General features: G+C 38.6%; 1 protein-coding gene across 1 annotated transcript; it reads right to left on the minus strand.

Annotated features, from left to right (window-relative positions):
* Positions 1-4759: 4759 nt before the first annotated feature.
* thoc3 (THO complex 3) lies at positions 4760-10155 on the minus strand. Its single transcript, XM_074647605.1, has 6 exons — positions 9793-10155; positions 8345-8501; positions 7780-7984; positions 6300-6461; positions 5515-5615; positions 4760-5186 (listed from the first exon to the last, which is right to left on the minus strand). Exons 1-6 carry the CDS (start codon positions 9976-9978, stop codon positions 5023-5025), a joined length of 975 nt encoding a protein of 324 aa, XP_074503706.1. The 5' UTR covers positions 9979-10155; the 3' UTR covers positions 4760-5022.
* Between the last annotated feature and the right edge of the window lie 487 nt (positions 10156-10642).

Raw genomic sequence — 10642 nt, forward strand, 5'->3', positions numbered from 1 at the left:
AGTCTCCGAGTGGGGAGAACCTGCAGCCGGAGCCTTTCTGTGTTTCCAGGGCGGGTTGCTGAGCACACACATGCTGCTTTCTATACAGTTAATCCAGGCAAAGAGACGTATGACCCGAGTCTCTGCAGGACGACTAGACCGAGCATCACGCTCCAGTTCCATCACATTCACTCTGGTCAGGACATTTATGACTGGAAGCTGCCCAGTACAACCACAATGTACTAGTAGTATACTTGCGTGTAATACTTCAATACTTGGGACTAAATTGGCCAACTTTTTTTTTTATAAAAGTACACTTTAAATATTCTTTAACTGTAAGTAGTAAATGTTGTAAAGTTGTAGCAGTAAATGTTGAGTACATTAAGTAAACTAGTTTACATCCAAGTTGTATTTTGTACTGCAACTATAATATAAGTAAACGTAAACGTATGAGTAAACGTTGTAAAGTAGTAGTAGTAGTAGTAGTAAACGTTGATTACACAACTAGTTTACATCCAAGTTGTATTTTGTACTGCAACTATAATATGAGTTATACTACAAGTGAACGTATAGGTATATTTTTAGTTTACTAGTTATATACTTGTAGCCCCCGTTTTAGTTTATGGAAGTATACTTTAAAGTATACCCTCAGTAAACTACTTGTTTAATAGTTTTTAGTATACTTATAAGTTTTCTTTAAGTGAACATATAGTACTTAGTCAAATGTACTTATACGTTTCTGTATACTTTTCAGTACAAGCCAAGTATACTTAGAGTTTTCTGTGTACTTGTTGGTATAAGCTAAGGATACTTAAGTATAATTCTGTTAAGTATATCTCTGATAAGTACATCAAACGTAAACTGTAAGCATACTCTCTTATTTTAAGTTTGAAAGAAGTTTACTAACAGCACACTTGAATAAACTTCTTCTTTGTAAGAGCTGATTTATGCTCGACTTGCTGGTATTTTATGTTTAAATATGCAAATGAGGCGTATTATATTATCTAATGGTAACTTTTGGTGAATTTAGGAGGTGATCTACTGACACAGAGAGACAAGGTAGTAAAATAAATGTGTTCTTGTCTGAAAGAAGACGTGTTATGGAAGTAAAATAACCCCAAATCTCAGAATTGACCGGTGCATGCACAGTGTTTGTTGCCGCGGGGTGTCTCACCAAGATCCAGCTGGGATCGAAACGTTGTCTATTTAAATATATTTATATATTTTGTCTGCCGTCGATGTGCAGATTTTCATCCGTTTCCCAAAAGCCTCTCACCTACTGTACATGTGCTGGTGTTTAAGTACATTACTTTGACCAAGAATGACATAAATATTAAGAAGATTTAATTTCCACGGAGCACCAGATGAATGTTGGCAGTTTGTTCAGTTATTTTAACGCCGACATGAAGCACCTTTAGTCGTCTGTCAGGAGAACAGAGAGTGACCGAGCATCAAAGATTCACTAAATCTCCTGAAATCAACCAGGAAGCCCTCGGCTCAACGCAGCGCTGCAATTATACAAAAAAGGCCAAAAGTGCCCTTTAAACAGATCCAGAGACTCTAATCTGTTGTGACTGAAGCAAAATGGACGGCTGGGTCTGATTATCTCTCTGCACACAGCTGCCCTCCCTCAACACACACACACACACACACACACACACACAGATCACTGATATACACTCATGCTAATGTGCAAACAGACACACACGTTGTCTGAAAGCATTAGTATCTGAATGGACTGATCAGCATGCTGCAGCACATCTGAGCTCTCCGTCTGAGGATCACCTCGAGAGAAGCTGCCGTTCAATGAATCACAGTATTGATCAGTGAAAAGAACCCGGATTGATTTATTGATTTATTTATTTAGCTTCTATCTGACACGGTTTCACTCCAGATGTTTGACATGTTAAACACATTAAGAACACATGAATATCTTTCCCCATATAGACCGCCGTCATAAAAGACGTCTCCGACATGTATGAACATGTTTATATGTTTATATGTTTATATAAATGTATAAGCGTAGATATGGAAATGTACTCCGGTATCCATGATATACTGTATGTAAATGAATCAAATGTACAAACTTAAATACAGCATCCAACCTAGTTCTTATATCTCTGCCCCCCTTTTTTATTTTTACTATACTTTTGTGTACTCTTAGTGTAAGAATAGTACACTTAAGTATACAGATAGTTTACTAGTTTTATACTTTTAAGTGTACTACTTCAATACGTCTTGGGACTAAAATGAGCCCACTTTTTAGTTTATAAAAGTATCCTTTTAAATACTTTAAGTGTAAGAATAGTACATTTTGAGTACACAACTAGTTTACATTAAAGTCTTATTTTGCACTGCAACTATACTACAGTATAAGTATACAGATAGTTTACTAGTTTTATACTTGTCAATACCTCTTGGGACTAAAATATTCCCACTTTTTAGTTTATAAAATTATACTTTAAGTGTAAATATTGTACTGATAGTTTACTAGTTTTATACTTGTAGACCACTTTTTAGTTTATGAAAGTATACTTTAAAGTATACTCTCAGTAAACTACTAGTTTAATATTTTTTTTATACTGCAATTATACCTTTCTTAAGTATATCTTGATCAAAATATTAAGTACAAGTATAAGTCAAGTATATTTAAACTTGTCAGAATGAGCCAATGATACTTAAGTATACGTTTGTATAAGTATATCTCTGATAAGTACATAAAAAGTAAACTGAAAGCATACTCTCTTATTTTAAGTTTAAAAGAAGTTTACTAACAGTGAGAGAAAAGCAGTGAAATCGAAGGTTATTGCAGATTTGTCCTGCTCGCTCTTTACCGTGAACCTTCGTGACATATTTTACAAAAGCTAGAAATCATTAAATGTATTATTCTGACGTTGCGTCCAGCAGCAGCATCATTTAATGTTGTTCTCTCTCCACTGAGCTGCAGCAGCTGCATCAAAATGCCCCAAACAGCAGTTGATTTATAGGCCAGCGGTGAGAGGAACGGTGAGGTGGCTCCATGTAGATCAGACCATTAAAAGTCAAATCAGATAAAGAATCTTCCTGCTCACACGAGGAGATGGGCAGAAGAAGAAGGAGACCCTGCAGGCAGCTAGATGTGATTTATTATCCTGGTAATCACACATCCGTGGATATCGACCAGACCTCGATAAATAACAGCAGCTGGGATCAGCAGGGAGATGATAGGATGGCACGCTGAAGGGTCGCCCAGCTACACACAGCGTTCAATACCAGGTGCTCGATTCCACTGATCAGCATGCTGGCTCCAAAATGACCCCAAACACACACTAACACACAGTAATGGATTTTCTCTTCCCACTATGTCCTGTCCAGTTCATCATATCACGTCTTGGTAACAGCATATAGCTAAAAACAAGTAGATAAATGGATGTAAAATTGATGTCCACCACTCTATTCTTCTGCTGCACCATCGCACTTTGTTCACTGTGTTATGTTCTATGTGACTGTTTTTGTATGTCTGTGTTTGCACCTTGGTGCGCGAGCAACAACATTTAGTTTTAACCGTGTACTTTGTATGTTGAAAAATGACAATAAAGCTGAACTTGAACTTGAACTCTATTCCCCTCATTTTTTGTTTCAAGCAGTGAAAACACTACAAATATTCACAAATAGAAGTTAAAGGGTAAGGTAGAGGTGAGTCACTTTTGTTTTCTTGGACAGTACAAGCTCATGTGGGGTCGAACCAAATTAGAATTAATTAAAGAAGGGACATCCCTCCTACGATGACAGGAAACTACGAGGAGAAACATCCTGCGGCCCGCTGCTCCGAGGCTCCGAGGCTCCGGGGGAAAGGGAGTGACCACCTGTCACCGAGCCGGGTCGAGCACCTCCAATGAGGGCTCACGCTGAGCAAAGCTGTCACGACGGAGGAGGAAGATGATGAAGTGGTCAAGAGGAAACTGTTTAGACAGCCGGACACGCCCACCGTCAGCTGATGGTCAGAGCTGCAGGATGTGATGGTGCTCCACTACCATTTATACTACCTCGTGTGTTGTCTTCACATTGACACCACGGTACCATAATCTCAACAAAGCTGCACGCTGATGAAACCAAACATAGAAGATGTTTTGTAATTTGTTGTTCTGACAAGTTTAAAAAAACACAAAAACACAACTTTGTAGTCTCAAAATTGTGCTAATTGCATCTCATAATACAAAGTCTTATTACACAATAGTTAATGTATTTCTTGTCACAGACAATATATACTTTTTTTTTGCAATGTGAATTCTGGGCTTTCCCTGCCACAAATGTTATTGAAACTATCAACATTATTAATTATTACTTTACAAAGGTTTGATGATTGATAAAACACAAGCGTTCAGCATAGCTATCCTCTAAATGTTTTAAATTATATTTAAATCTACAGCGTGTATCATGGGGTAATGAGTCATTACAAACTGTGATCTCTTTCTCACCAGTGTGACAGTTTTTCCTCTCCAAAAGGTAGCGTAACTTCGTAGCGTTATTTAGTGATCTTCCCGACAAGTTAGCATGACGGTTTGTACCAATGGATTCTTTAGGTTTCTAGTTTCACGTAATGAAACTGACTCCGCAACACCCTTCGAAAAACAGAATAGCGGTCGGACCTGCCGTCAGAGTTTTAAGGGGTTAACATATGTGATCGGTATTATTGATATCAGATTGCCTCATTCAAGTTTAACCATCTGAGTATCCTCCTCATTGATTTGACATCTGAACATCACAAGTCATAATTCAGCAATCAGGACTCAAGACAAACTATATTTACAAAGAGATCAATTTTAATATCAAAACAATGCATATTTTACATAAAAACAATATATTACAGCACTGGGAGTTGTGTTTTTATCTGAGTATAAAAACAGGGAATGAAGTCAGCTGTTTTAAAGGAAAGCTGCTGCTCCATCTGCTGGTGTCAAACGGTTACTTCTGCTTTAGGAGCATCAGCATCCTTTACTTCCTCTCTCCTGAAGGTCTGACTGATCAGAAGAATTGAACTCAGTTTAACTCCGCTGATCCGTCTCAGGAGTCATTGGGAAGGCCAAACAGTTTGACGGTTCCCGCCTCCCGGTTGTTGTCGTATTTGCCCTCCTTGTCGTCGCAGGCGTAGGCCAGCAGCGGCCTCTTTGGGTGCCAGGCGACGGTGAAGGTCGGAGAATCACACTGAACCTCCCACAGCTTCTCTCCTGCACACACAAACACACACACAACAGATGAGGAAGTGAACTAAAACACGTTGAACTATTAAAAAGGCAGCTAGCTGTAGATTCCATTCTTCTCATTTAAACTTTAGTTTTCTAAATGTTGCTGCGCTGACTTGAAGCAGGATTTTTGAGCACCATATTTAATTGAAAAATAAGAATCTCTTGACACTTTAGACCTGTGAAAGCCTACTGTGGATAAGTACCTCATACAACCCCACTTCAAAACACCCAAACCATCCCTTTAACTGCATTTTCTTCTCAGATGCAGCAGACAAAAAGCCCATTGTGCTGTTGGGTCTCTCATACTGACCCGTTTCCACCTCGGCGATGTCTATGAAGTGATCCTCGGAGGCCGACGCCAACATCTTGCCGTCGTGGCTGAAGCTCAGCGTCCTCACCGGCCAGTCCAGCCTACAACGTCAGCAGCAATGAAAAGAAATCCATGATTCAATAAAAAGGATAGATTCAACCAGAATAACTTTACAGAGTCATGTCATAATAAAATAAAGTGGTATGAGTCATATTTAGGGCTGGACAAAATAGTTCAAAGCTTCATGACGTTGACATGCAAACTCTAAATCAACATGTGAATGCTGCGCAGCTTTTGCGTGTCTACTCGTTCAGTTTAAAGACAGTATTTCTGCGAGGATGCATTTAGTGTTGCCAACTTTCTTGCTAGATTTAGGGACGTTTGCAATGCTGCTAGTTAACTTCTTTGGAAAAGAATTAGCAACACTAGTCTTGTTTTTTTGGTTGGATCATTTTAAAAATGTTCTCGCTAGTTTCTCAGCATTACCGACCTTGAATGTGATGAATCACTTTATTAAATTGAGGATTTTGTTTGAGGCTTTTTAGGGTGATGACGTCATAAAATATGACGACAGGCATTCAAAGCTTCATTCAAAAACCTCAACAGAAGCTACAAATGTAAAAAAAAAAACAACAACATCCGGTACAGCCCTCGTCATATTATCATGATATACACATATTTATCAATAAATACCAAAATATAGATAGACTTTTTATATATATTTCCAGATGAAAATTCGAAATATAGTGTTTTGCCATTGAAACGTGAAGCACATAAACACTGACCTGGAGAAGCAGCGGACACACACCAGTTCCTCCACGTTCCACAGGCTGACGAGGGCGTCGGCACTTCCTGTGGCGAAGTATTTCCCCGTGGGGTCGAACTTGATGCAGATGCAGTTGGACGGGTGAGCGTTGATGGACTGGATGGGCTTCAGCTCTGGATAACTGCAAACAAACACGCTGGTCATTTCAGCTCCGAACCACCACAACGACTACAGACTTTAATACAGAACAGCATACGGCACCGGAGACTTTACACAAGTTACAATAATCTTAAAGATCTTGAACACTAGGTGCGTTTGAGTTCGTTTCAACGCTGCATTCTTAACTTACATGAAAAAAAAGAACCACAAATGTGCCGTACTCCGGTTAACACCAAAGTGAGAACGTGTCAGTTAACAGGTGAAGAACACATATTGTGGAATACCCAAAGAACCCTGAGAGAAAAAGCTCCATTTACCTGGCTGGGTTTTCCTTTGGGAATCACAGTGTTGTGTAGAAGATGGGTCAGAAATTAAAAGGAGTGACGACATCGTGTTTCAGCTCACGCGCGTTTAAATTTAGGGTAAAAAAAATTTCCTTTAGTGGTTTTAAATAAAGACACCGCGACGGATGAAAATTAAATCCTTTAAAGAAAACGATCCCACAATGAACGTACTTACAGGGTCGGAGGATATTCAAGATGTTTGGAAAGTTAAGCAAAAATTACAGACAGGTCTTCAGTGGCTCCCTTCACAGTGATGTCAAACTAATTCAAACAGCAGCAGAAGTCATGTGGCGCTGCACACATCATCTCTGCTGTCAGACAACTAAACAGTTTCTCTCTAGTTTGCAGGATGTGATGACTGTGGAACATCATATTCTGCATCCTGATAAAAATGTCTGGTAAATCCATAACTTCACCTACTTCTATCAGTTGCACCAGTGACCTGCATTTTCAGAGCAAAGTTACCAATAAGTGCACCAATATTCTACTTAAATTAGGATTATTGTCTTAAAACATACAAGTCAATTTAAAATTCTTGAGCATAATTTGTTGGTTTGTTGTTGCATTAGAGCCATTTTAAGGCCTTTTTTTCATGGAAAAAAAACCTCGACATATGTACTTTTGATGATGAACAGAGGTGCGTTTTTAGGGGTTTAATAAATGCCAGGAGAGGAACTCAAAAACAAAACAGAACCCATCCTGTGTGTCACCCTGATGCCAGCAATGTGAAAATATTTGGGGGAACAGCATAGAAAATAAAAGATACACAACTATAGACTTCAATCATCAGACTTGAGGATCTGCCTGTAGTATGAAAAACTACAAAAGTATCCAGCGTCACACCTTCAGCCGATAGTGGCTTCACTCGGCAGCTGGCAGGTGTCAGAATGTGAAAACTGACTGAGAGCACATCAGTACTCAGACAGCTTTTCATGAACATATGTGGAGGCTGGGAAGCTTGCAGAGGAATTCTGCAGGACCGTTTTGGTTTCCTACCTCAGTATATTGATGCAGCCGTTGCCGTTTGTGAGGAAGAAGTTGTCGTTGTCGTTGTTCCAGGAGATCTCGTTCACCTCAAACTTGAACTGCTCCTCCGCCCTGGAGCGATGTGTCTTGGCGTCGATGAAGGTCACCACATCGTCTTTGTTCCCAACAGCGATGGTCTGACCATCAGGGCTCCAGCAGATGTTGATGTTCTCTCCTAAAAAAAACATTATACAAGACTTTTTTTTAAATCTTGGAGAGTTTTTGTCGTGCCCTAAAATCGTGGTTTTAGGACTCAGAAGACGCAGGGTGTCTCGTCGGTTCTGTCAGTCGTAGGAGGTGTAATTCAGAACGTGTTACTGTAAAAACTAGCGTCTGGAGTCCTGCTGTTGAGCTTCTGGCTGCAGGTCTGCAGCCATGCTATCTTTGACAGATGTTCTCACATACTGTTGCTGTTGACATGACTACTTTTTTACATTTTATATTTGCCATTTCTGTTTTACATAAGGATGCTTTAAAAAAAAAAAAAAGCTTCTGTGGATCAAAACCCCCGCCACCATATGAACCAAGGCTTCACCTTTCGTATTGACGGTGGCGATGCATTTGGTGGTGCGGACGTCCCATATGCGAATGGTCTTGTCTCCGGATGCTGTGACAAACAGATCTGGGTTGGTTGGATGCCAGCAGAGCTGATCCACGCTGTCACCATGACCTCTGTAGTTGTTCTCTTTCACCTGGGGAGAGACACAAACAGAACATTTAACATGTAATCATCAGCCCACTTCCAACGTCTACCCTAAAGCCCTGAACCCTTATAGACTAAATGACACCTCCGTATAACCAACAGACCATGAGTCGGGGATATAAGGAATGAAAGAACTACAAATTTGCACACAAACTGGTAACAAAGCGGCTGCAAAATCACCATCACTGGTAATTACATCTAAATAAAAACTCCCATATTAAAGCTAATACAGTCCATTCAGATCTTTAAAAATGGGCAACATGCTGCTTGTTTATTTCACTATTAAATTAAACACTATAATATGCAACAATAATTAAAAAAAAGGCTAATTCAATATGAGGTGAAGTGAAGTGTACACATCTTTCGGATCTGTTCATTCGCCATGGACAGGGCTCAGCAACCTTTACTATCTAAAGAGCCATTCTAGGCAAAAAATAAATAAAAAATCTGTCTGGAGCCTCAAAACATGTGATCATTGTGATGAAGGTAACACAGTTTATAGTCTAAGTATATAGTATATCAGTCTAATGCAGTGAGGGCCAAAGAGACAATGTACTACGGAGTATTAGGGCCACATTGAGGGAAAACACATCTGAGATTTACAGAATAAAGTCAAAATATTACAAGAATAAAGTCATAACTTTACGAGAAAAAAAGAAAATAACACGTAAAATGAATACTTTAGTATTAGTATACTATTAGTATACTAATACTTTAGTATTTTAATATTATGACTTTATTCTCTAAATCTCAATCGTTTAAAGTCATTTATGAAGCAAAAATACAAAATATTCAATGTTTACATATTCTGAAAATAAAATAAATTGAATATCTTTAATCTTTTAAAAACAATTGGTCAATTAATCAAAGGGTCAATTGACAGAATAATAATAATAATCAACTATCATGATATTTTTTTTTAAATATGGCAAATATTCCCCATTTTCAGCTTCTCAATTGTGAGTTTTTTTGTTTTATTTGACATTAAATGTAATATTTAGTTTTTTGTAATGCTGGTGGGATAGATTTCACTTTGCTTCTTCTGTATGTACATGTTTTTAATGTTTTATGCTGTTACTATGGATACTGTCATTTTGAGAAAATAAATTAAAAAATTAAAAAATAAAAAATACAAAAAAAATATAAATTTAAAAACAACTAATAAAACAAAACAAAAAAAAACCTGAAACTAAAACTAAAACTAAAACAATCCATTCATTCAGTGAACCGAGGCTAGCCATTAGCATGCTAGCGTTAGCATGCTAGCCTCCTCGACTCACCAGTCGGTCCTTCTCCAGGATGAACACGCTGGCTGTCTTATCGAAGGACCCGGAGGCCAGTCTCCTGCCGTCGCAGCTCCAGGCCACCGAGTGGACCTTGGCGGTGTGAGCCGGGAACTCTCTGCTCTTGTTGTTGTTCCTGAAGCTCTCCTGCATCTCCTGGTAGTACTGCGACTGACACGCCATCTTCACTCTGCACTGTGGGGGAGCCGGGGGAGCCACATCTCGCGAGAGGAGAAAAACAAACAAGGAGACTTGGCAACTCTCGTCGCTGGGAACAGGTTTATGAGCATCACCGCCACCTGCTGGTCCGGAGGGTCAACTCTACATTTTAATCCTAAAATGAATTTACTCCACATGTTTACATAATAAACAGTTATAGTATATTGTTCATATTTTTATTGTAATTATTTTCTATTCTATAATTATGTTCTTGACTTTTGCAGTTATATTTTTAATTTCCTCATAAAGGTCCCATGTAATGCTCATCTTCAGGTTCATAATTGTATTTTGTGTTTCTACTAGAACATGTTTACATGCTGTAATGTTAAAAAAAACACTTAATTTTCCTCATACGGTCTGCCTGGATATACCTGTATTTACCCTCTCTCTGAAACGCTCCGTTTTAGTGCATTTCAACGGAATTGCGTTGCTAGGCAACAGTTTGTGTCCATGTTAACTTCCTGTCAGCTGATGTTATTTACATACACTGCAACAGGAAATAAACTGGGACACAATTAGAATGTTTACGTTTAAAACCGTGTAATGGTCTAAATATTGTTTATTTGTGACATCACAAATGGACATAAATCCTAACGGCATACACTGTTATTAATTGAAGTATTTTTTA

This window comes from Sebastes fasciatus, chromosome 10 (assembly GCF_043250625.1).
Source record: "Sebastes fasciatus isolate fSebFas1 chromosome 10, fSebFas1.pri, whole genome shotgun sequence".
In the NCBI taxonomy this organism is placed as follows: domain Eukaryota; kingdom Metazoa; phylum Chordata; class Actinopteri; order Perciformes; family Sebastidae; genus Sebastes; species Sebastes fasciatus.